This window comes from Colletotrichum fioriniae, assembly GCF_027942845.1.
Source record: "Colletotrichum fioriniae strain IMI 355084 chromosome Unknown scaffold_10, whole genome shotgun sequence".
In the NCBI taxonomy this organism is placed as follows: domain Eukaryota; kingdom Fungi; phylum Ascomycota; class Sordariomycetes; order Glomerellales; family Glomerellaceae; genus Colletotrichum; species Colletotrichum fioriniae.
The window spans coordinates 114080-139510 of NW_027076846.1; the positions used below are offsets into that span (position 1 = coordinate 114080).

The window sequence follows — 25431 nt, forward strand, 5'->3', positions numbered from 1 at the left end:
TGGGAGGCTCTGCTTGGCTACCAAATTGCTCTTTCTTTTATTTTATTCTGCCTCTGTGACGGTCTACAACTTACCAATACTGCGAGGGCAGGTCTCTCCCAAGCCATAGGCTACTCTGAGTTCCAAGAGGCCTCCCTCACGGCGGGCGTAAACGGCGTTGAAAATATCCTAAAAATGCCTCTGGGTTACTCAATCAGGAAGAGCCATTTTCTCTCCAGCGGCTCAACTTCAAAGTTTTTTTTTCGCTAGAGTGAAACGCTTGAAAATAGGGCTCTCTAATCGTGGTGCCTTGCCGGATCGGAATAGGTAGACGCGGCACGATGCGCCCGTTGATATGCACAATAGAGGAGGCCTCTCTTATATCTCTCCGTTTTGCATATCCAATCAACAGACAAGCGAAGAGAGAGAGAAAAAAAGAGAAAGAGAAGGGAATGCATAGGTCAGAACCGGCCGGAATATTCTTACGTACTCGTACATGTTTGTGGCGGCCGGCAGTGAGTTTGCACGATGCCGCAATTATTGCAACAGCTTTTGTGACTTTTGCGACTAAAGCCACTAAAGCAAGGGGTAAGTTAGAGCAGCAAGTCCAATGCTCAAAGTATCGGAGGAAAAAAAAAGGGTTTATTTTGTTATGATTTTCTATTTTAATTGTCTGGAAATAAACCAGAGCTACCAGTTCATCCCCGTTTCTATGTGTCATTAACTGACTTTTCTACACCCCCAGACCCAAAACAGAGGTGAGAGCTTCTCTCCATCGTGACCTGGGGCTGGAATGGTGCCATTGACCTGGAACGAGAACCGGGCTTGACGGGCACCTGGCGCGGTGAGGAAATTAAACAACGAGTGCATCGTGACCTTTCTCGTTTTTCTTTCCTTGGTCCGTGGTGAGCTAGATAGACACCTGTGACGGCTGACTTGCCCCAAGCTTTCTCCGGGGAATACAAAAAAAAAGGGGGAAGGGACCTGGGAAGCAAAATCTGGGGAAAGGCAGTGAGTAAACTTGGCAAGTGACGATCCGAGTTTTCCATCCCCCTTGTGGCTATGCCATTGGAGTCACGATCTCTTCACTCCCGTCAATAGTGATTAGAGGCGTTGTTGGGGTAAAGCGGTCAACCCCCTATTTTTTGGCAGCGGCAATGTGGCGTGTGTGTCCCACACCTTGAGGTGTGAACAAATCTAGAACTCGGGGGACTGAAAAGGTGAAATCGGGGTAAGGTACGGTGAGGGAAAGATCGTGACACGTCCTGTCTCTTGACCCTTCCAACGGAGACATGGTTCACGTCTCAACGTTTGCAACTGCCATACATGGCTGAGCATCGAATCCACAGACAGAGTCACGAATTGCGGACTTGAACACTCCATCCATTCTAGGTTTGCTGTCAAGATTCCCTAAACTCTTACCCCATAACATCCACATGGTATATTAGTATGCAGGAAGGGGGAGGGTGGCTACTCAGGTAACGGACGGGAGAGAAAAAGAGAAGAGATTCAAATTTGGACGAAACAAAAGGCCTTGCCAGACCGCGTGACGAGAGGAGTCTTGGGTTCAGGACCTTTGGAGACCGGCAGTGTTTTACAACGGCTTTTCCATTTGGTAATGGCGATGCGGGATCGCGGGGCATCAATTTGGATCGTCGGGGCCCCGGCCTGGGGTGGGCTAGATTCTGTGGAATGGACGTGTTTGTTACGCAAGTCGAGACTTGCAAAAGGGAGTGAGAGTATCGTGAGTCGTGAACACCATCCAAGGTACGGTACCGAAAAGCTGGGGTAAAAGCCGACAGAAGTGCAAGCTGCAAGAGTCAGAGGAGAACGGGGGCATTGTCCAAACGAACTAGGTTTCCCATCATCCAGAAGTCTTCCCAACTTCCCCAATGGGGCCAAGTCGGACTGTCCCGTGGCCATCTCGGGGTCGCAACTGGCGCTGGCGCGGGCTGCACGATCAAGTAATCTGGGGGTAATGGAAACTCGACGATTCGGGGGCCCGGTCCCGTCGGTTGGCAGATGGAACAAACAAGAGCCATACTAGAGCGGCTGTGGGGAAAGGGAGACATCAGCCGCCGCGCTCCCGGGCCACTCGGGGCTGGAAGGGTCAAGGGCCATCCCCAACATTGTTGCCGTCCCGTGATCTTTTTACAGGCTTGACTCCTTCTCCCTCGGATCTTGGACCCTGGGGGTTTTGCTGCTTGTTCTGGTCTAGACTGTTGTTGGGGGGCCTTCCTGGGCGTGCGTGTGTAAAAGGAGGGCTGAGCTGGCTGATCTGTGTAGTTGTGCAGAAGATCTGGGGTAAGAGAAATGTGGAAAACAGAGAGTCTCGCTTTTTGACGAGGCCGCCGGAGAGGAAGAGCGAGAGACTCGTGTGGTTGTTCTGGGGCAATTAGTTGACCCGGTTCCTGTGTCCGTATGTCGCAATTGATATTAGTCTTTGGACGAACATGGCTGTTGCTAATGGTGTCCATATTTTTGTTATGAGGTCTGGGCTGTTGCCGGCCGGGGATTTGTTGTTATCATGCCGTGAATCACAAATGGAGTGCGACTACCTTACGTATACAACAAAGAGGTAAACGTCGTATGTGTACTTGGAAAGATACATAATGCCTCTTTGGTTAAGATACATTAGCATTGCGAAAGTAGGTATCGTGGGTATCTAGCATGGTACATGATCGGAAACTACTTACAATGGAGCAAGGTACGACGAAGTTGGTTCTTTTTCTGGGGCTTTAGAGGGGCAATGGCTGGGAAGTCGTCTCGAAGCAAGGCCGGCGCCTGACAAGCGGGCGTTTTGAGCTGCAACACGAATAAGCGGTAAAAAAACAAAAAAACAAAAAAACAAAGGAGAAGTACAGAGTACTCACGACTTGTTCAAATTTTTGAACGGATTCCTTTACCCGCAGCGTGGTAGACAGTATTCTTCAGGGTACTCTGCTTTCCTGTCCAAAGTACAGAGGTACCATCGCTTACCGTCACCGGTTTTTTCGTGACAAGTCCTGTGCTTTGTTGGGAAAGAAACGCAAAAAAGACATCATCTCGAGGGTACATGTCGTTTCGTCTGTACATCGAACGGCGGCTACCAGTGCCGAACTCTCGGGGCGTCTGGTAATGGGAAGGTGACTGACGGGATTAGAGAGTGCAATGCAACAGCAGAAGCCAGTTACCAACACAGCAAGCAGCAGGTCGGCGGGTAAACCGGGTACGCACAGGACGGCCCATGAAATGCTCTCTTGCGAGAGCTCACGGGATCCAAGGCCGCGCGCTGAGAGACCGGCCGCCCGGACGTGTGGCTCTGGTGGGCAATGCCGATTTTGACACATTTGCCTGTGGTGAGTAAGGTCTTATGCCTTATTGAAGGCTATCGCCATCGGCTTTGGCTGCTTTGACTTGAACTTTTTGACCTGGCATCCGAGATGCGCAGACAGTGTATTGCGCTCTTATCTTCTTCATCCTTTCGTTTGAGCTTCCAAGTCCCAACCTCAACCGGGCCGGTCATGTTGGGTAACACAGAAAAGTGTGATGTGAGGTTTGAAGAGACGTCGGGTGCCCGCTCCGACACTTGGACCACGAATAAAAAGAGGTACCTTGCAAGGTATCCTTACAAATAGAGGATGCGAGAGAAAAAATGCAGGAAAAAATTGGAAAGTGTACCGCTGCTGTGTGGATTGAAGAGCCTCGAATAGCCGTGACATGTAAAAGAATTGCAGATACGTACACCGGGCAAGTCTCTTGTACCTGCTTTCGGTCTTCCCCACGATGCCTTTTTGCAGAGAGAATCACCAAGAAAGAACAACGCATGGAAGTACGGATACATCTGACGGGAAGAAGTACCCAGTACGTACCGTTGGAGGGCATCGTGGTCTCCCCAGTGGATGTTTGAAGCCTTGGTGGTTCCTTGGTGTCCCAAGTGCCCCTCCATTGGCGCATGTGATGTGCCCCATGTGGCAGCTCCCAGGCCTCACTTGCTTCAGCTTCTGCCCCAGCTTTCCAGCCAAAATGTCGCCTTACGCCGTCAGGTACGATGGAGCATACGGCAGCAATGAGGGTGAAGCAAGTACCTTTTTCTCCTGTACCTCTACCCCAGGCGGACAGGCGGACCCAGGCCCGGGACAGTCGCACTCGCCAACACCACCACCGCCGCGCCGCCTTCGCCGCCAGGTACCGCAATACTTACGCAGCAGTACTCCGTACATACTTGGAGAAAATTGAGAAAGAATAGCTAAGGTACCTTCCCGCCTCTTTCTCTCCCCTCGAGTTGTAAGCCTGTGATCCAATCAGCAAGACTAATTGGAGTCTGCTGCCTACCCGAAACGGCTTAGCCCAGTTTTTGTTTGGTAATAGTTCGCCATTTGTGCTGCGGGTGAAGTCATCATCGTGATCCAACTCGTAGTCGACACTGGACGAGAAGCCACGGGAGCTTCATTCGAGAGGGCGAGAGCTGCAAGGATGCATGTCGACGTGCTTCCCCTTGAGTCCTGGAGGGTGGAAAATATGCAAATTTTCCTTCACAACGTCTCCCGTCTTTTGCGAGTCACCTGCCCGGCCAAGGGGGGTGTGTGTGTACATGGAAGAAGGGACTTGGAGAGACGTACTCTTGTGGAAGGGAATTCGAAGAGAGAAAAAAAGGTCGACTGGGAAAAGAATGACCGGCATTTATTTCTTGTAGTCAGAGAAGCATTCGTCGTCGTGGTCGTCAAGCCATCAAGTACCTGTGAGTATAAAGCTTAGGGTCGGGCCTCTTGGATCGTGAGTTTCTCAGTTCCTGATCGACTTTGCTTTTTCCTCATCCTCACTTTCATCCTCGTCTCCTCCTCCCCCTTTCAAGAGCCTCAACTAAAGCTCGAGGTTAAACAGCTTCACCCAACAACCAGCATTTACCCGCTTGCTGTTACTCTTACCTAAATCCCTCCCTCACGCTCTGGCTTCATTCCTACTGGTCAAATAAGACCTACCTTATCTCTACCTCTGAGCCACCACAAAGGTAAACAACATACACACGCACCTCTCCGTCGTTCCCATCACCAATCCCAGATTGTTTTCCTCGCCGTGTCCGCCTTTGGGCTCTCTATCTCGCGTCAGCCACACAACTAGAGTACACAGCCCAGCCAACAGCCGTCAGCCAGCTCTCTCAGCAACCGGCCCGGCGGCGTGGTGTTCTGTTGTGTCTCCCCCAATTGCCCTCTTTGCTTGTGCCTTTCAAGTTTCCACCACCCCAGGCCCGTTCACAGCCCTGTGGCCACGGCTGCTACGACCTTGTCCGCCCGCCTTGCTGCTATTTTCAGCTGAAGGCAGCAAAACCCGAGTCGATACGGGAGCGCTAACTCTCACTCAGTTCAGGGTCCCTTATCTCTCAAGAACCCGCCCCTCGGTGTTGCCACATCCACATCTCATCCCAAAACCGTCAAGTCGCATCCACGAAGTCACAGAGTGAATTTCTGGTATCTTTGCTGAACCAGGATCTGGATCTGACGAAACGACTTCTCTCACTCTTGATTACGATCACTTTCTTCTCGAATCCAGCGAGAAAGATTCCAGGCCCCTCTTGGCCGCAGGTTGCAACCCCACCGGCATTCCAACCAGGCCAGAACCTCTGACCCAGACGTAACCGATCGACCCAAACCCGGGCCTCGATTTCAGTTCTTCACCCCCTGGGGCTTGAGCAAAACTCACCAATACCTACCGTAAAACAAAAAAAGGTACCAGCTACCAGCGAATTGACCTCAAGCCGGTCGGATGGCTGTGTTGCCCGGGATCCCCATCATCCACCTTTACGTCAATTGACGCGTTTTTGATCACCCTCTTCTTGTTCTCTCTGACTCTCGGGTTGTAACAACCACAGGAGAAGAAAAAAGGTACATTGCTCCCCCCGTACCTGAAAAGCTGAATAAGATTTGTCCTGCCTTTCCATATTACAAGAAGTCACGGGCAACAGCTTCCACAATTCCAATACGGGACGTCCTGCTGACCACTAGTCGCGCTTACAAGGAAACTCCCTCTCGCTCTGCCCGCGGTTGCTTTCCTCTTTACACGGGAAAACACGTATATATCGGCCACTTCTGGGTTTTGAGATACCTCGTCCTCGAACCTTTCCTGCCACGCCCACGCCCCCCTTCTTATCATCAGCTGCCTCCTTTCATCCCGTCTTCATCTGTCAAAAACAGCCTGTCCCTACCATTGGCTTGTGAGACAAACCACGGCTCCTTTATCATTCTCTACCACCACAACCGTCAACAACAAAGCTCAGGCCAAGCACCTTACCGTCAAAGTGCCCCGCCGGATCACTTCTCCGAGACTTTGACATCAGTCACTCGAACTCGGCTTCACCTACACCAGATTCCACGTTCTACATAACAAACACTACACCCCGCGATATCTGCACTCCTCCCCGGAACCAGACATCGTGTCTCTCATCCTCTATCTTTTCCCTATACCCCTATACCGACCAACCAACCAACCAACCAACAGTCGGCAAAAAGCAGCTATCCGAGCCCATTGTTAGCTCTGCATCTGCTTTTCTACCTGATCCCGTATATCTGAATCGGATCAGCATCGCGCTAGTCTACCGAAGACGCAAGGTACGCCCGTCCGAGTTCACCTCCCCCAACTCCAAATTCCCATGCCCTTTCACCTCGTTGGCTCCCCCTGCCCATTCCTTATCAGTCCGCCCATTGCACGAGCGTACGGCGGTGAAGCTTCAATGCTCCCGTTGCTCTCTCGATTCCTACCTTTGCGCGCAATTCATTTGCACAACACAGCACTTCTGTTCTACCTTGCGGACCCTGCCCAATTCCCAGACCGCATTGTCCAGAGCAAGAAAGCCTGCTCTAGATCCCCACGACGTATTACCGATCCCGGTTCTCGCAACCCAACGTAACGGGCGCTCGACAAAGCTGTCCTGCCAGCAGTCTGACACTGACTCGCAAACATCATGTAACTTTTCCTGGTTGCTGCGATGCCTCGTTGTTCCCGTCACCATACTTAGACCCGGGGTTCGCCCATCCCGACCCTCAGCTTCCTCTTTCTCTTCACCACAAAACTGTCTCTCGTCATAGTCACGCTGCTTCTTCCTGCCATCTTGTTGATTCGCTACCCGCCACCATGTTGGCCCTGTCAATCAATACTGACCTTCCTACCATGGATAGGTATTCTTCAGAGCCAGACCCCCTCGAAGAAATCACCGACATCATGGCGACCGCCGCCCCTCCTCGTAACAAGATGCTGGGCCAGGTTCAGGCCGACTCAGCAGAGAGCAGCCGTGGCCCCTCTCCCCAGCCAACACATTTCAGCTTGCCCATGGCTTCTCGCTCAAATGGCAACGGCCACAGAGTTTTGAGGTCAGCAACAGTTGGCTACATTGCGCCGACATTTGTTGGCAAGCAAGAGCAGATGGAGCAGGGTGAGTTTGTTGTTGTCCAGGACCCAAGTCTAGGACGCCACTAACACGCGCAAAACCAGTCAAGGAGCTCATCAAGAACAACGGATGGATCCCAGAAGCTCTGATTGAGGAGCAAGTCACATGGTTCTACGACGAGCTCGGCATTGACGATGTCTACTTCAAGATTGAAGTTCCCGAGGTCATTGCCAGCCAAATCACATCTTTGTACGCCGCCAAGGTGGCCGCCTTCGCCCGCGAAGACAAGCGCGAGGAGATTAGACTCGACATGGAGGCGCATGACCACGCAATCTACATCGACACGAGCGAGCCTGGCAGGACGTCCACTGCTGGACCCCGCTACGAACAGCGCCTCGAGGCCAAGTATCTTGACCACGTCGGCAAGACCAAGTTCCGTGTAGAGACCTTCCGTTCCCCTGGAGTTCTGGGTGCATCACCGACTTCCAAGGCCACGCTGCGCTGCTACTTTGTCTACCAATGTCTCTTCAAGCAGAGCCCCGAGACAACGGACCCTCACGAGACCCGTTTGGAGGTTATTGCCGACAACGGTTTCTTGCAGAAGGCCACCAACAACACCAAGCAGATCTACCAGGAGATCATCGATCTCGCGGTCAATAGAACCGGCCCCGTCATTGAGGTCTTCGATATTGAGGGCTCTCCTGAGAAGCGCTTGGTCATTGCCTTCCGCTCTCGTACTGCCCGTGGCCTGTTCTCGGCTCTCAGTGATCTGTACCACTACTACGGCGTCACCAGCTCCAGAAAGTACGTCGAGCAATTCGCCAACGGTATCACGGTCATGAGTATCTACCTTCGTCCCGCTATGAACATCGAGGGCAACTTCCCGTCATTGGACCAGTCGATCCACCAGATCACCAAGGAGATCTCCCTGCTGTACTGTCTTCCCCAGAACAAGCTGCACTCTCTCTTCACTGCCGGTGAGCTGAGTCTGCAAGAGACCGTTTACGGCCACTGCGTCTGGGTCTTTATTCAGCACTTCCTGAACCGTTTGGGCTCTGAGTACATCTCCCTGTCAGAGATCCTGGACCCCAAGAACCAGGCTCATACGGCACTTCTATCCAAGCTGAAGCGTCGTCTGAGAACGGAGACTTTCACTCCCGATTACATTCTGGAGATCATCCAATCGTACCCCGGCCTTGTTCGCGCTCTCTACGCTTCTTTTGCCTCGGTGCACCTTGCCGTCGGACCTGACTTCGACCGTCACTTCATTGCACCCACACCTGCCATTGAGGTCCTGTCCGATGCCAAGCTCAAGGAGCGCATCACTCGCGATGTCTCCAACGAGCACGAGGAGATGGTCATGACCGCCTTCCGCGTCTTCAACAACGCCATTCTCAAGACCAACTACTTCACTCCCACCAAGGTTGCCCTGAGTTTCCGCCTGGACCCCTCTTTCTTGCCCGAGATTGAGTACCCCAAGCGTCTCTACGGCATGTTCCTCGTCATTGGCGCCGAGTCGCGCGGTTTCCACCTGCGCTTCAAGGATATTGCCCGCGGTGGTATTCGCATCGTCAAGTCCCGCAGCAAGGAGGCTTACGGCATCAACGCTCGCAACCTGTTTGACGAGAACTACGGCCTGGCCAGCACCCAGCAGCGCAAGAACAAGGACATTCCCGAGGGCGGTTCCAAGGGTGTCATTCTTCTTGACCCCAAGATGCAAGACCGCGCCGAGGAGGCCTTTGAGAAGTACATTGACAGTATTCTCGACCTTCTGCTCCCTGCCCAGACTCCCGGCATCAAGAACCCGCTTGTGGACCTGTACGGCAAGGAGGAGATCATCTTCATGGGCCCTGATGAGAACACGGCAGAGCTCGTCGACTGGGCTACTGAGCATGCTCGTGCCCGTGGTGCACCCTGGTGGAAGTCATTCTTCACTGGCAAGTCTCCCAAGTTGGGCGGTATTCCCCACGACACTTACGGCATGACGACCCTGTCTGTTCGCGAGTACGTCAACGGTATCTACCGCAAGCTCAACCTTGACCCCTCGACTGTCAAGAAGATGCAGACCGGTGGTCCCGATGGTGACTTGGGCAGCAACGAGATCCTTCTCAGCACTGAGAAGTACACTTCCATTGTTGACGGATCTGGTGTTCTCGTTGACCCCAACGGACTTGACAAGCAAGAGCTTCTCCGTCTTGCCAAGTCACGGTCCATGATTGTCAACTTCGACATGTCCAAGTTGTCAAAGGATGGATACCGCGTGCTAGTTGATGATAACAACATCAACCTGCCCACTGGAGAGTTCATCTCCAACGGCACATCTTTCCGCAACACCTACCACTTGCGCGACACTGGCCTCACCGACTCCTTCGTTCCCTGCGGTGGTCGTCCCGAGTCCATTGACTTGATTTCAGTTAACAAGATCATCAAGGACGGCAAGTCAACCATCCCCTACCTGGTTGAGGGCGCCAACCTCTTCATCACTCAGGATGCCAAGCTCCGCTTGGAAGAGGCTGGCTGTATCCTGTACAAGGACGCCAGTGCCAACAAGGGTGGTGTCACGTCTTCGTCCTTGGAGGTTCTTGCTTCGCTCTCGTTCGACGATGAGAACTTTGTCAAGCACATGTGTCACGACGCCAAGGGCCAGGCTCCTCAATTCTACAAGGACTACGTCAAGTCTGTCCAGGCAAAGATCCAGGAGAACGCCCGCCTCGAGTTCGAGGCCATCTGGCGCGAACATGAGCAGACGGGTGTTGCCCGCAGCACCCTCTCCGACAACCTGTCCAACGCCATCACCACCTTGGACGAAGAGCTCCAGCACTCCGATCTCTGGAAGAACGAGGCCATCCGTCGCTCGGTCCTTCAGGACGCTCTCCCCAACCTTCTTCTGGAGAAGATTGGTCTCGACACCATCATCGAGCGCGTCCCCGACTCTTACCTGCGCGCAATTTTCGGCAGCTACCTCGCTTCGAGATTTGTCTACCAGTTTGGCAGCCAGCCTAGCCAGTTTGCTTTCTACGACTTGTAAGTTTTCGTCCGCTCTTCAATCCACCCATATGACACTAACCTTCTACTTAGCATGGCCAAGCGTATGGCGAGCGTCAAGCAGTAATCTCATTTTTGATTGCTTTTGAATCAGGCGTGTTTTTGTTTTCCTTGCATGATCATGGGTATCGGAGAATTGGATAAGTGATTTTGTGCTTCCTGGCATATACACGCATGGGTGGTGCGAAAGAAAAGACGGAGAGAAAAAGGGGCATCATGACACGGCAAGAAAAAAATTGAGCAAAGGATCACAGTCCACCGCTTAGATGGTGTGGATGAATTGCATACTAATAGGAGTTATCGGGCATGGTTATCAGATGGTTTGAGCCTGATGGTCGAGAAGATCACAGCAGTTATCCAATGAGACGTTTTAACCTTACTTTGGTGCTTTTCCTATCTTGATCCTGATGAAGTCGCTTCCTATGCTGAGCTTGAGTGTGTTTGGATTATTCTTACCACATCACTGAGCCTACGGCTACCCTGATTGTCAGTACGCGAGTTTGTATTGAGAGGCCGCATTTCCATAGACGCGATGTAGGTTTGTTCGGCCTCACAAATATGCAGATGACTAATTGCGTAGTTCCTGGTATGGAATATTAGTCTACGGTACATCTTGGAAACCTTGTAAACTAAGGCAGATGGCCAGGTGTAGTTTTCATCATATTGTATGAATCAACATCTCTAGTCCCCAAATGGCCCCGATACGAAGAGAACAGAGAACAAATGTGACCTAGACTTCTTTGCTCCCAGAAATGAAAGTGACAACAACAAGAAAAAAAATAAGGACATGCTGTTGAAATGAAGGATTACATGGGACATGCGGATCTGCGTCCACGCCCTTCTCACGCCTCACCTCGGACATTAACCTTGCGCCCTCCCCCTGGTCAGTCTTCCATATACTACCGAAGCCAGTGTACCCAGATTACTGGGACGGCGCCTCGTAACCACTCGGTCCGTTCCGAGGGGGGGAAAGGGAGTGGTTCTTGAGGTGGGTGGGTGGGATAGGCGGGCTGTAAGTGCTGGGGGCTGAATGTAAGATAGGGCGAAGACTGGCAGGCGTGGGGGGTTGGTTTGCCTTTGATCTCCATCTATGTTTACATACACACCCTTTCTCTCCCCCCACGGCCTGCGCGGATCCCCGGAGATCTTTTTGATTACAGAGAGAGAGAGAGAGAGAGAGAGAGAGAGAGAGAGAGAGGTTTCGGCGTTTGGCTCCGATGCGGGCGGAGTTGATCCGGCTTGGGATCCGAGGACTCGGCAACTTATCTCTTCTCCCTTTAGGTTTTTCTAAACACAAACGATGATGGCCATCCATAGGTGAATTTCCCAAATCACATTCATGGTGTTCCGGGTTCGTGGTCCCAGTGCGTTCATTATAGCGCGTTTTACTATGCGAAATGATTCCATCGTGGACTTTTTACGCCAATCATAGCCTTATGCAAACATTGAATCGTGTGTTCTTTTACTTGCTGCCCTCTTTCCTGGTTTTCTGACGCGCCGTCTAAGCCTCCACACACTAATTAATGATTTTCCTAGTAGTTCTAAACACTTCTAAACAAGATGTACCGTCGGAGGAACGGGTAGCACGCGGAAACTGGGGGGAGGTTATTCGAGTAATTAAAAGATGAAAGGCTAATGCGTCTCGGCCCACGCGCGGAACCATTCGAGGGCCTCGGGGTTGGCGACGCTGGCATTGGTTTTGACGTTCATGCCGGAGAGGATCTGCTTGACGGCCACCTCAATCTTCTTCCCGTTACCCGTCTTGGGAATCCCGCCGCCAGCCTCCTCAATTACACCAGGAACATGCCTGGGACTCAACTCCCTCCGAATCACACTCTTCATCTTCCCCCTCAACTCGTCGTCAAACACGCGGCCCGCGGCGGCCACGACAAAAAGACACACCGTCTCATCGGCGTCCGTAGCGCGCCGGCGCCCGACGCAGACGGCATCCTCCACCTCGGCGGCGAAGAACCGCGTCAGGATGTTGTAAATCTCCGCGGACCCGAACCGTACGCCCGCGGGCTTGAGGACGCCGTCGGAGCGGCCGAGCATGACGAGCGAGCCCGTGGCCGGGTTGGGGATCTTGATGAAGTCGCCGTGGTGCCATACCGCGCCCTTGACGTCACAGACGTCGGCGAAGCGCTCGAAATAGGCGGCCTTGTATTTTGCGTCGCCGCCGGTGCCGAAGAAGGTGAGGGGCTGGCAGGGGAAGGGGCGGATGCAGATAAGGTCGCCTGGGTGGGTTGGGTCCGGGAGGGAGTCGCCGGAGAGGAGTCGACGGCGCGGATGGCCATGCCGAGACCCGCGCACTGGATTTCGCCGACGCGGACGGGGGAGGAGGGGGCAGGGGGCGCCGAAGAGGGAGATGATGTCTGTGCCGCCGGTGATGGAGGCGAGGTTGACCTTGGCGGGGAAGGCCTTGTAGACGAAGGAGAAGGTGGAGGGAGGTAAGGGGCTGGCGGTGGAGTAGATTGCCTCGAGGGCGGAGAGGTCGATGCCGGGCTCGTTTACGGGATAGACTGCGTTGGCCTCGAGGGCGGTGAGGTAGGCGGCCGAGGTGCCGAAGTGGGTGACGCGGAGGTCGGACAGGAGGCGGGGGAGGGAGAGGTGGCCGTGAGGTTTGAAGGGAGAGCCCGAGTAAAGGACGAGGGTGGCGCCGACGGCGAGGGCGGAGACGGACCAGTGCCACATCATCCACGAGGTTGTGGTGTAGTAGAGCATGCGGGACTTTGCAGTGAGGGAGCCGTGGAGGGCATGTTCCTTCTTGTGCTGAATGAGAGTGCCGAGAGCGGTGTGGACGATGGCCTTTGGCAGGCCAGTGGTGCCGCTGGAGTAGAGGATGTAGAGCGGATGTGAAGGGGGAAGCTGCTCAAACTTGAGAGGCTCATCCGGAGAGCTTGTTTGAGAAGTTAGCGAGATGTAGTAGAGGAAATTGCTGGTGAGTTTGCTAGGCATTGGTGACTTACCCTTGGAGGAACGACTCGTACTCATCAACTGCAACTCCTGTTGCTCTCAGGCCGTTGATGGCAAGGTCGCAGGCTACATTGTTGATGACAATCACGAGCTCGAGACCCTCCGGCATCAGGGCCTTAACAATCTCCTCCGTCTTGTCGGTACTGCTCCACTCCTTGCCGTTGTACACGGTGCCATTGTCGGCGAAGAGGACCTTGGGGCCGATCTGGGCAAGGCGATCCAACACGGCGCTGACGCCGTTGTCGGGGCTAATACCAGTCCAGATGGCGCCTACAGAGGCAGCAGCGAGAGCAGCGATGATGGCCTGCACATGGTTGGACACGAAGCCGGCAACAATGTCGTTGGGCTTGACGCCGTGAGCCCGGAGGCCGGAGGCACATCGGCGGACGGCGTCTCGGAGCTCGGCCCATGTTGTGGAGACGGAGGGGCCGAGTTCGGTGGTGGTGATGGCTGCGACGGATGTGGGGTCGACAGCGACGTTGGCAGGGAAGAGCAGGTTCTCGGCAAAGTTGAGACGGGCGCCTGAGAAGAAGTCTGGACGCGGGTACATGGGCGCATTGAGCGGCAAGACCTAAGGGGGTTTGCCCATCGGGCCGGATCAGCTATTGGTCTGGGGAAAGTGAAATTGAGGTGATCTTTGGAGGGGCGGCACGGGCGCCGGTATAGGAGGGGGAGGGGGGTTGAGATGGGCAAATCGGCATTCCCATGGGCTAGACAATGGCTCATGGCATGACTCAATTCCTCGGGGATGAAGGTCATGCAAAAGCTGTATGCCATGACCACATAATTGTCCGCCTCACTCGAAGCAGTATCAAGGTTCTTGATGGGTGTCCTGACGAGGGTTCAAGACACTGGTGAGGACCATGGATGGCATTGGCGACTTTGTTGGTGTCGTCCTCTGGCTGTTGCTCGCTGGCTCTGGCACTCGCGTAGAGTTTGAGCCCGTTCTCTCAGACTGGTGTCACATAACCTCCTTCTCCTTTGCCTTCTGCCTGCTTATCTTACAAGATTGACAGTCAAGGCGCGCCAAGCATGAGTAGGGCAAATAGAGGATGAGGTTGAGTTGAGTTTGGGGTGAGTTGACGAATAGCATTGGCCCAGCGTACCTTGTCGAACGGCTTAGAGGCGGTGATGCCCACAGAATGCCAGACCTCCTCCCAGAACTCTGCCACGTTTTCGACGGACCACTTGTAGAGACCGGGGTAGTCTGCCAGTTCGAGTCCATACCTTTGATTCACCCGGAGAAGAAATGCCCACATGGGAGTCGAGGTGGGGTCCGGGTGCCGCCAGAGCTCGTTGCGCGTGACACTGGTGATAGTCATGCTGGGCGGATTGGATGAATTGGAGGGAATTGAGACGATGAGAGACGGAAGAGGCAGTCGGTGCTCTCAGAATTGGACAAAAACGTTGGGTATCACGGCGGACGATGGTGGTCAAGTTAAAAGGGGGAAGAAAATGTTTTCGAAAATTGTGTGCAGCAGCGCGCCAAAGTGAGAGTCGAGAGATTCCGGCCGGAGTGGAGGGAGAAGAGTTGGGCCGTCGCAATCCGAAAATGAGTTCCGCAGGAAGATTCCGAAAAAAGGGTTGAGGACGCAGCACCAGAACAATCTGCTGGACCGGAGTCCGGGGGTGGGGGTGGAATCTGCTGCACCGTACATCGGCGAGGGCAAGCAGCTCATCGTCAGCTTAGTCTGCTTAGTCCAATTTTCAGATCAACTCTCTCTTCTTTTTTTCTCAGATACTGTATGTGTCCAGCTGACTGTGCTTCCGTTTCGCATTGGAGCTCGGTCATGGCTCGTTGCTCGCCTGTTCTTGTCTTCGGAGAACCTTTTACGAACCTCGACATCTCAAACATCGCAGTTCATGGACGCTGTGCTGAGAACGAGGACCGTGGTGAACTGTGCTCTGCCTTAGCTAAGGTACCCGTGGGACCATGGACAGTAGCCGTGCCGCTTGACGCTGTACCTGCATCAGGTAGAAAAGACTGGCACGACGGGCGAGTCTGTAGTGTAGTGTACGGAGTAAGCTCTAGAACTAACAACGCAACAGTTGCAGACGCTCCCCACAGTCCAGCTCATCGAGGCACATGAGGCTATGCAGGGCACACCTTGGCAAGGACCTTCAAGGCTTCAGGCACTTGAGCGAGGCGTTCATGGCATTGGAACACAGAGACTCGCCCATTCCGCTCTGTGGCTGGTGCACCAATGCGCCCCCCCTCCTCTCCTCTCCCCTTCGATGCGTCTCGTTGGACTCGATCAGTGTTGCGCTATCGCTGTCGCTTCATATCGATAACGTTGTCCAAGCGGACTGGGAAGACGTCTCAGAACGGGACTCAGTGCTGGGGAGAAGCCTGCAAGTCGACGGGCCTCAATCAAAAGATGGTGCAGTGACAGCTCACACAATCCCACAATCCCACAATCGAGGACCTTGTTACACGGGTAAACAAGCACTGCAGACGGGAGATTGTGTGAAATTTGATTGGCCGCACTCAGGTTTCCTAGTATCGTAATCTGGCGCAACCGCAACACGCGATTCGGCCATCGAAGAGATCGAGATGACCAACTGATGTCACCAAGGCCTCGGGAGAGTAGCCGATATGCTGTGTGTTGCAGATGGGTCGATGACTGCTATTGAAGGGTTGCGGAGAATACAAACATGGAACAAAGAAGCAACGCCAAATCGTCAAGTCGTTGGAGGGTGTCCAAGTCTCAAATTAGATAGCCATTCGTGCTTCACTTTGTGTCAAAAGTCAACGGTCGAAAAAAGCGAGACATGCGCTGCGCCTCTGGTTCGTTCGACCCATTGCCAACGGGTCATCCGAGCGCCTTGGTTGCTTTTCCCTCTCTCTGCCTTTCGCAACGCCCTGCTTCCATCGTCAAAGTCGTGGGCGCCCTGTGCACGCGAGATATGGTTATGCGATGGGCTCTCACATAGGAATTGTTCAACCAGGTGAGTGCCTTGACTTGCTGGGGTCAAGTCAGTTGTTGAACCGTCGGTGAAGCCGACTGGCAGGGCAAACGATGCTCCATTATGTCCAAGGCACTAGTGGACGAGGGTATTGACAACAGCATTGAGTTGGGCAGAGATGGGCCAAATAGCTGTGTGCATTGTGTCGAATGCATTGCTGGAGAGACACGTCCACGGCAACTATTTTGATGATAACGTCACTTTGACCCTTCCACGCAAGTCATCGGACGGCGTAAGGTGAGGAGGAGGGCTGTCGACGAGTGTAGGAACAAGGGGGTTCCATGGTGAAGTGCTTCGCTGGCTCAGCAAGGCTGGCAGGCGACTCAACTTGGAACCATGGATAGGGCGGCGGGAGGTGAAGGTGAATTTTGACTGTTTGACCATAGGCGGGCCGTTGAACGATGAATTGTGCGATGACAGGGTCCTGTACTGGTAGCAATAGCCGGGGGAGGAACAGGTTAACGGCACTGGCCGGAACTTGGAAGCTCTTTAGCTCAATTCTTCCCGTCATGCACAGCACAGCTTGGGGCGCGGAGCAGTGAAAGCCTCGCGGGATCTGCGTAGGCTGGACTAGTGCAGGATACCAAAGGGTTGCATTTTGATGACATGGTCGGGTAGACGAAGAAGCGGATGACTATGCCTCGAAGCAATGCCAATGCCAATGCCAATGGCGGCATGGCTTGATGCTAGAGCGGTTGCGAACTCCAGGGCATCCGAGAGCGAAGCGGGTGAGGGCATCTTGGTCCTTGGAGGAGGGACGGCGACTGCAAAGAAAGAATTGTCCGATCATCAGTCATCGAGAGTCCGGTGCGTCCGTCTCGGCCGTGTCGTCCGGGCAGCCTGTCAGGCTTCGATTCGCCCCTCCCCCTTTTCCCGCGTGTGATCTGATGGTTGCTTCCTGCTTGGTGCTTGGTTCCAATGGTTGACTGTATGGGTGCCGAGTTGAGTAACGCGCCGGGGCCAGACGGGATTTGCCCAACAGCCGAGATCACATTGGTTGGGTGGGTATGGTAGTGGATCAGAGATGCAGCAAACGTGGTTCGGCCAGAGCAAGGCAAGCCGCAAGCCGCAAGCCGCAAACCGTAAAATGAGGTGAGTTGTTAGTCGCGAAGACTGGCCGGAGCATAGCAGACAAGGTTGTGGATATCAGGTAGGGTACGGAGTATGTAGTGTCGTTGCTTGTAGAAGGGCCCGCAGAGGTGGTCTGACACTTGGACATTGGGTGAAAATCCAAGAATAAGGACGACTAGGAGCCAGAAGTTGTAAGCCTCGCTTGACTGTCAGAGGCGAGCAGCATAGTAGGCATTGGCGGTTGGACCAGGGGGCCAAATGCTGGTGTGTGTGTGTGTGTGTGTGTGTGTGATATGTGCGTGTTCAAGAGAGCGATCATCGTGAGTCTAACAGTAGGAGTTCTAGGCGAGGTACGGATAGAATGACAGGCCAATTGGAGGCAGGACAAGAAAGAAAGAAAGGACCGTGCAATAGAAAGACGAACAGCGGGCAACCCGGACATGTCGGGAGGCCAGGGGTCAGAAGCGGGAAGAAAGAAAAAAAAAACACTCGTCGAGGTGTGCGAAAATGAGACTTGGGAGTCGATCCTCGAAATTGAAATGATACGCGCTAACGGGGAAGAGAGGAAGAAAAGTCACTCGCATCGCGGCTTCCACAAAAGTTGCGCGGTGGGCAGAGAGCCCCATTAATCATCACATCAGGAGGGTGGTAAAGATACTTTGAGGCTGCACCTTATTATGTGCATTTCAAAAGTACCTTTTTGATAACATGCTATCGTGCTAAGGTCATACAACCTGGAAGGTGCGGATGCTACACAGTAAGGTACAGCCCGTCCACGCGGTAATTTTCCTCGTCGTCGTGGATCTCCTCTGCATTATCCGTATTGTTTTTTTTTTTCTTCTTCTTCTCTCCTCGTCAGGGTCATTACCTTTATTTCCCGACTCGTGCCCTCTTTTCTTTTCAGAGTTCCTCTTCCTCTTCTTCCTCTTCCCCTTCCTTCCTCTCCAAGTTAACATCACGCTGTGGTTCCTTCCTTTCATCCCCCGTCCTACCTTCCCTTGGACTCTGGAGCTGCCTTCCCGAACAACCCGACAGCAGACCAATAGCAGGCCTGCATCGATCGACGAGAAGAGAGAGCCCAGACACCACTTTGACGCCACAGGTACCTCTCCACCCGTCTGTCGCCGTTGGGATACTTAGGCCACCAAGCAAAGGTACCGTTCCAGGTTGCCTGTCTCAACTCTCAACACACTCAAAAAGTCACCTCACTTCAAGGTCCTTACCTCATCACTGCGTACTCCGTACCTCACGAAGTACTTACCTTGAGGTACCTCACTGCTCACCAAACGCGCCTCAGTGCAGCAGCTGCAGCACCCACCCGCACCAATTTTACCTAAAATCACGGTCCAATCCCATCGCGCGACAAGCCGAAATCGACAATTTGCCTTTCCCTCTTTCGCTCCCGCCATCTCCAACAAATCTCCCTCCATCCTCCCGAGTTTCCATCCTCCTCAGTCCTCACTCCTTGCAGTTGCAGCCCCTTGCAGCTGTTACAAATTCTGCGAGACTTGCTCGGTTCACCACCTTTTGCCGTCTGCATCTTCTATTTTCCAACGGGAAATCCCATTCTTCAGATTTGCACCAAACCTGGAACTCTCGCCCTGAGCCACTGCAGAGCCACGACCTCTTAATTGCATCCTCGTTGCTCTCCTGCGCCCCCTAACCCCCTTTTCGCTTTCGCCTCCTCAACTTCTTGCTTCTCACAACTTGCTCAATCGCAAAAGCAAAAGAAGTCGCCCAAGAGAAGAAAAAAAAAAGGATTCCCTCGCACCTACACCACTGTATCTCCAACCTTCAACTCTCGGCCATTCAAGCAGCTGCTTATAGCCTTGCCTGGTGAGTGCTTGACCGTTAATTCCATCATCATCACCTTTTTCTTCAAATCAACCCAATCCGAGGACTCCGGCACCTCGATAGCCTCTGTGGCTCCCTCAAGCGTCTTGTTAGCGCTTCCTTTGTGTCTTGTTTCGTGCTTCCATCAAACCGCCGCAAGAGGTCGGAGGTGAGCCCTTGGCTATTCGCAATTCTAGCGCGTCCATTTTAGTGGTCGCCTACTCTGTCTCTGCTACCGCGGGTGCGCGCCACTGACACTCTGACCGACAATTTCCCTAATTCTCAAACCACCAACCATTTTCGTTATCTCTTCCACAACATCCGGGCCTCCCGTCACACTTGCATTTCGTGCTGACCGATCGTCTTTCTTCTTTGCAGCGCATCAATTTTCGGTTTCGTCAGAAAACAGCTTCGTCGTCGTTGCAATCATCAATTCGGTCTTTCCCTGCTTCGTTGCAGACTTCGAATACCCCTATCCCAATCGCCACCAAGTCGACCATAGACAGCCAAGCGCTTTTCAGCAATGCCCCGTAGAATTGCGAATCCCTTCTCCAACGCTCATTCACCCGCCATGCCGCTCTCTGAGAAGGAAAGGAGACCTTCTCGTTCCGGCAACCGCATCACCAACTTCTTCACCTCCCCCAAGGGCGCCAAAGACAAGGACCACCAGACAGCCCAGCAAGCTCTCCTCGCCATGCAGCAGCAAAACATCTCGTCCACTCAAATCACCCCTTCCACCATCTCCCTGCCTACAATTTCGCTCTCAACTGCTACCGCTGGCGAGCCCGACACCACTGAGCCCCCTACGACCCTCTTTTCGCCCCCCTCCGCCGTCGAGACGGAGAAGAAGAGGCGCTTCGACGCTCAATTCGGCCCTCTCCTTCACCCTACCCACCGATACGTGAGCAAGTCCAACGATGGCAAGCCCTTGGACCCGCCCATCATCGATGAGCCGCCCTACTACTACATCCTCACCACCTACATCAGCTACCTGCTGCTCATTCTCTTCGGTCACGCCCGCGACTTCTTTGGCAAGCGCTTCGGCGACAAGAAGCACTACCAGGCTCTCAAGCCCCAAAATGGATACGCTCCCTTGAACGAGGACTTTGACAACTTTTACGTTCGCCGTCTGAAGATGCGCATTGACGACTGCTTCGCACGACCCATTACCGGCGTTCCCGGCCGCTACATTACCCTCATGGATCGCGAGTCTAGAGACTACAACAGAACCTACAACTACACTGGCACACACACCGAGACATTGAACATGAGCTCTTACAACTACCTCGGTTTCGCGCAGTCGGAGGGCCCTTGTGCCGATGCTGTCGAGGAATGCGTCAAGAGATACTCCCTCAGCACTTGCAGCCCACGCGCTGATGTCGGTACTTCGGACTTGGCTCTCGAGGTCGAGAAGGAAATCGCCAGCTTCGTCGGCAAGCCCGCTTCCATGGTCTTCTCCATGGGTTTCGTCACCAACGCCAGCTCATTCCCCGCTCTCGTCTCCAAGGGTTGCCTCATTCTCTCTGACGAGCTCAACCACGCTTCCATCAGAGTCGGTGCTCGTCTGTCCGGTGCGGTCATCTCATCCTTCAAGCACAACGATGTCGTCGATCTCGAGCGCAAGCTTCGTGAGGCCATTTCTCAGGGCCAGCCCCGCACTCACCGCCCTTGGAAGAAGATCCTGGTTGCCGTCGAAGGTCTGTACTCTATGGAGGGCACCATGTGCGATCTCCCCGGTGTCATGGCATTGAAGGACAAGTACAAGTTCTACCTCTTCATTGATGAGGCTCACAGCATTGGCGCTGTCGGACCCCGTGGCCGCGGAGTCTGCGACTACTACGGTATCGACCCCGCCCGCGTCGACATTCTCATGGGCACTCTTACCAAGTCTTTCGGTGCCAACGGTGGTTACGTCGCCGCTGACAAGAGCATCATCGACAAGCTCCGTAGCTCCAACGCCGCGACCACTCTCGGCGAGTCGCCTGCTCCTTCCGTCCTCATGCAGATTCTGGCCTCTCTCCGCTTGATCACCGGCGAGCTCTGCCCCGGCCAGGGTGCTGAGCGCCTGGAACGTATTGCCTTCAACTCTCGCTACCTCCGTCTTGGTCTTAAGCGCCTCGGTCTCATCGTCTACGGTCACGATGATTCCCCCATTATCCCCGTCATGCTCTACAACCCCGGAAAGATGCCCGCCTTCAGTCACGCCATGCTCAAGCGCAAGATTTCCGTCGTTATTGTCGGCTACCCCGCAACGCCTCTTATTAGCTCGCGTGTCCGATTCTGCGTCTCCTCAGCCCACAACAAGGAGGATCTTGACAGACTCCTGGCTGCCGTTGACGAAGTTGCCGATCAACTTCAGATCAGATTCTCCACTGGTATTGCTGGTGGCCAGGAGCCTCTTCCCGAAGGTATCACTCCCGAGACGGAAGCTGAGTGGCGCAAGGCAAACGGCACCGAGGGCATGTACAAGGCTCCCCGCTGGAAGCTCGAGGACGTCATCGCTCGTGGAGTCCAAGATGCCAAGCTGCGCCTTCGGTAAAGCAAGAGTCATTTCAAATTAGAGTTGGAAAAGAAAAGATTCACGACTGTTCAGACCTTTGGGTCTGGCGATTGACGAGACGCGGACTGGACGGAACGATGAGGCAACGTCTAGGGTGGAAGAGGGAGTTTGGTGCCCTGTGTTCAATTCTGCCGGCTTCGACCTGTTTGCATGATACCTGTGATATCAACTGTCGAGTGTCTATTATACCTTGATTGGGGAGCCTGCATGGCCTTGGCGTTTTTGGGAGTAATGATCGGAACAGCGAACGAATTCATGTGCCACGGCACCGTACCAACATAACTAGTAGTATTAGGCTCCCATGAGCTGAACAATATAGACGACAACTAAGGTACCTTAGAGTAATGCACATATCCTCATTGGAGATTATATACAAACTTTGCAATACGTGTGCCCGTGCCGGTGATGTCGAGGGGATACCTGTCGATCCCCTGTTTGTAGCCTGTGCATGATGTTCAAGTATACGGTACCTAAAGGCTGGTGGAAATGCTTATGGATAACGTTAAAGTAATGGGACATTTGAACACTAAAATCTGCAGCCGTAATCAGACAACACGATGGCCTGCTTGGGAAACAGTACGTATGATGTTGACGGGTGCGTTTCCATATCACCTGCCTCTCTATCGCCTGGTAAGGGGCCGGACAGAGGTGCTACCTCAACTAAGGTATGCCGCATTCGCCTAGATAGTGTCATTGTGGGTGAGCGTTCCTTCATAAGCCAGCTCCATCGATTCACAGACAAGATTGGATTAGACGTCAGGTCCCCTCTTTTTTTACAGGTAAGACGGGAAGTAGAACTGTGAATATCCAAAAGAAAGACGACGGCGTATATGCAGGAAGAAAGGCTCCACTACTGGAAGCTTAGGTATATGAGGAAACTATTCTCGTCCTCTTAGCACCATCGGATGAGGAGATTGATGACGCAGAAGCTGCGACTGATCACTTTCAACCACACACACAAAGGAACTCGACCCCCGGTGGCGTATTCTTCTTTGATGGGTTCGGGGCTGGAGTCGTCCTATAGGCACCTTATGTCCTATCTCTCAAGTTACACGAGAACTATGGCTTGTGCTTGATCTGAGGCTTTGAGGTGGAGAGCCGCAATGAGATATCTCAGAGCAACCGAAGATCAGAATCCATTGGTAGTATTCATATTACTATTGGGATTTAGAAGAACGGAAACGGTAAACATATATTCGATTGTAGCTGAAAAGGCCCCTCTTGCAACGGTATCATAGAGAATTTTATCTCTATCGTGGGTAAGTAGCTTGGTAGGAATACTACCGCCTCGATCTCTGCATGTTCAAGGTCCAAGTGAGAGAATACGTCTTTGCGTATAGGATCAGGAATTTTCACAGGGGATTCAAATAGCTCATCGAAGCGAGGCAGGCAAATACACCTGCGTTTACGCAGTCGCAGCCCCAGTCTCACTGAACGAATCTCGGTCTTCCGAAAGTTGACCACACCGAGTCACGATATTGCATTCCGTTGGAACTCCCGTCTCTAATTTTTGCGCAGGATAGCCACTCCCTAATCAATAGCAGCGAGGATGAATAGTTCACGAGGACAACAGCTACTCCTATAGCCGTCCGTCTCTAACAAGGGAAGCGAAAACAACATCACTTGACTGATTGGCACGGATCTGACAACTCCATTCTCACATCTTCCTACTCGAACACACCCTTTTGATTTGTGCTCGTATATTGCAGGTCGGCAACCGTTTGCCGCGCGTATACCTGGCAAACTGATCTACTTGTACCCCTCCCCTGAGAGATCCGGATGAAGCGTATTCCTCCCCTGTTTTGCGAACCAGCCAAAACCCCCTCCCAACTTTCCATCCTCTTCACCAAAGACAAGAAAGCCAAGCCCCCCTTCCGAGCTCAAAATCCATGGCCTTGGGAACAGCGCCGTAGCTCTTTACTTACGAAGCCGAGAAGCCGCTGCCAACTTCCGCCATGAACCGTTCAGCTTCAGTAATTTACTTGCCGCACCTACAAGTCTCATATTAGTACCCTTTTCCCCCTTCAAAGATCACGTCTAGCGGGGGAGTGTTCTTTTCAAGAAACGTACTCAGTGCGAGAGTTGCCGGTGGTCTGGCTGATGCACTCCGCAGGCCACGTGGAGCCGCCGTCGCACTTGGAAGGGCATCCGCCGGCGCCGAGACCGCTGTCAATCACCTGTTGTCGAACCCCAAGTCAGTACGAATTTGGTACTCAAATCATTGAGAGTGTGGGGGGGTTTGATGGAAGGAAAGGGGTGTTGGGTGGATGGTGAACGTACACAGCAGTGGCTTCCGTTCTTGTACTTGCACTGGTACCAACCGGCGCAGGCCTCGGTGGTGGCGAAGAAGGCTAGGAAGGTGACGGCGGCGGAGATGATGCGGACCATTTTGAAGAGGATTGGGTTGTTGGTTTGGGGATGGTGATGAAGGTAAAGGAGGATGTTGTTGTGAAGTGAAGCTGGTGTTTGTTCTAGGTTGATGATTGTTTGAAGAAAGGGGAAGAGGTAGCTGTATTTATATTCGATCGAGACTCATAGAAGATGGATATATCCCCCAAAAATGCCTTCTGTTCTCCTCAAAGTCGCCGGTTTGTTCATCCACCGATATTCTCGAAAGGAGGCATTTGCCGCCCATTTCTTCAGTGGGATACCCTCAAACCTTGCGGGATGCGTAACAGGCTGAACGGTAATGAAGGGATACGGAACTCAATCCTCATGACTTGTGTCAGTAATGGAGCCAAGTTCGGCCTCTTTCTGTGTCTATACTCCACATCACTCCTTAGGCAGTCATCATGAAGAGTGTACAGCCTCTAGGAAATCAGCTTGTCGAAATCTCCGCCCACCTCTGAACGAGGCGTAACTCCGTGTTCCGGCTCGGTGTAAGGAACTCTGCCACATTACCCGGAAGCCGCCCACATGACTTGGGAAAGACGGTGAAGGCTGATGCTGTATCAATGTAAATTGGCCTCCATGTTGACTCCATCGCGAAGTCTTGGCGGTAACAACAGGAGATACTGCGGGCTGGTGTGAGAGGGGCGAGGCTCCGGTGTCGGGTCCAACCAATTTTCCAAAGCGGTCCCCGAGTGCCCCGATAGCACGGGGTAACAGGGTACAGAAGAGATCTACAACAGGAAGGGCGGAGTCTCCCTTGGTTCTAGAAGAAGTCTAAGTCAAATTGACATGAAAGTTAAGTTGGCATGAGTGGGTTCACGATGCTGTCAAAGTACCCGGGGCCTTGGTATTGCTTAACTCTCCGGTCAAGCTTTTGTAGTACAACGCCAATTTACAATCAATATAATTAACAACTTCCTGATTGACGATCGTGGGTACTGTTGCCACTTTTGGATTGGAATGTTGTTCGGGGCAGGCAAAAGATAAAATAAAAAATATACATCAATTCCTTCACAAACCTTCCTGGACAAGTCGGACAGAAATGGCCACCCCATCAATACCATCTCCCCCTTCAACCTCAACCCAAACCTTTCCCCCCTCAAACCTCGCCTTAGCTCCATCACGCCCACGATACACAACACTCCCACCAACATCAACAACCACATCCCTCGCCCTCACAGGAACACCAACAACGCCCTTGGTGCCCCTCGCAGCCCACACCACAATTCTAAACTGCACTTCCTCACCCTTG

At 53.1% G+C, this 25431-nt stretch overlaps 4 protein-coding genes across 4 annotated transcripts; 2 read left to right on the plus strand and 2 right to left on the minus strand.

The window, feature by feature from the left end:
• Positions 1-7086: 7086 nt before the first annotated feature.
• GDH2 (NAD-dependent glutamate dehydrogenase) lies at positions 7087-10451 on the plus strand (the record flags this gene model as incomplete). Its single annotated transcript, XM_053193848.2, has 3 exons — positions 7087-7384; positions 7444-10363; positions 10418-10451. 3 exons carry the CDS (start codon positions 7087-7089, stop codon positions 10449-10451), a joined length of 3252 nt encoding a protein of 1083 aa, XP_053048793.1.
• Positions 10452-12016: 1565 nt separating this feature from the next.
• Positions 12017-14679, minus strand: N0V96_008092 (uncharacterized protein; the record flags this gene model as incomplete). The annotated part of the gene is made up of 3 exons (XM_053193847.2): positions 12017-13280; positions 13351-13928; positions 14464-14679. The coding sequence occupies 3 exons, from the start codon at positions 14677-14679 to the stop codon at positions 12017-12019; spliced, it is 2058 nt and encodes a 685-aa protein (XP_053048792.2).
• A 5072-nt stretch (positions 14680-19751) lies between these two features.
• Positions 19752-21767, plus strand: LCB2 (serine palmitoyltransferase component; the record flags this gene model as incomplete). The annotated part of the gene is made up of 1 exon (XM_053193846.2): positions 19752-21767. One exon carries the CDS (start codon positions 19752-19754, stop codon positions 21765-21767), a length of 2016 nt encoding a protein of 671 aa, XP_053048791.2.
• A 1999-nt stretch (positions 21768-23766) lies between these two features.
• Positions 23767-24176, minus strand: N0V96_008094 (uncharacterized protein; the record flags this gene model as incomplete). Its single annotated transcript, XM_053193845.1, has 3 exons — positions 23767-23779; positions 23859-23965; positions 24069-24176. The coding sequence occupies 3 exons, from the start codon at positions 24174-24176 to the stop codon at positions 23767-23769; spliced, it is 228 nt and encodes a 75-aa protein (XP_053048790.1).
• Positions 24177-25431: the final 1255 nt, after the last annotated feature.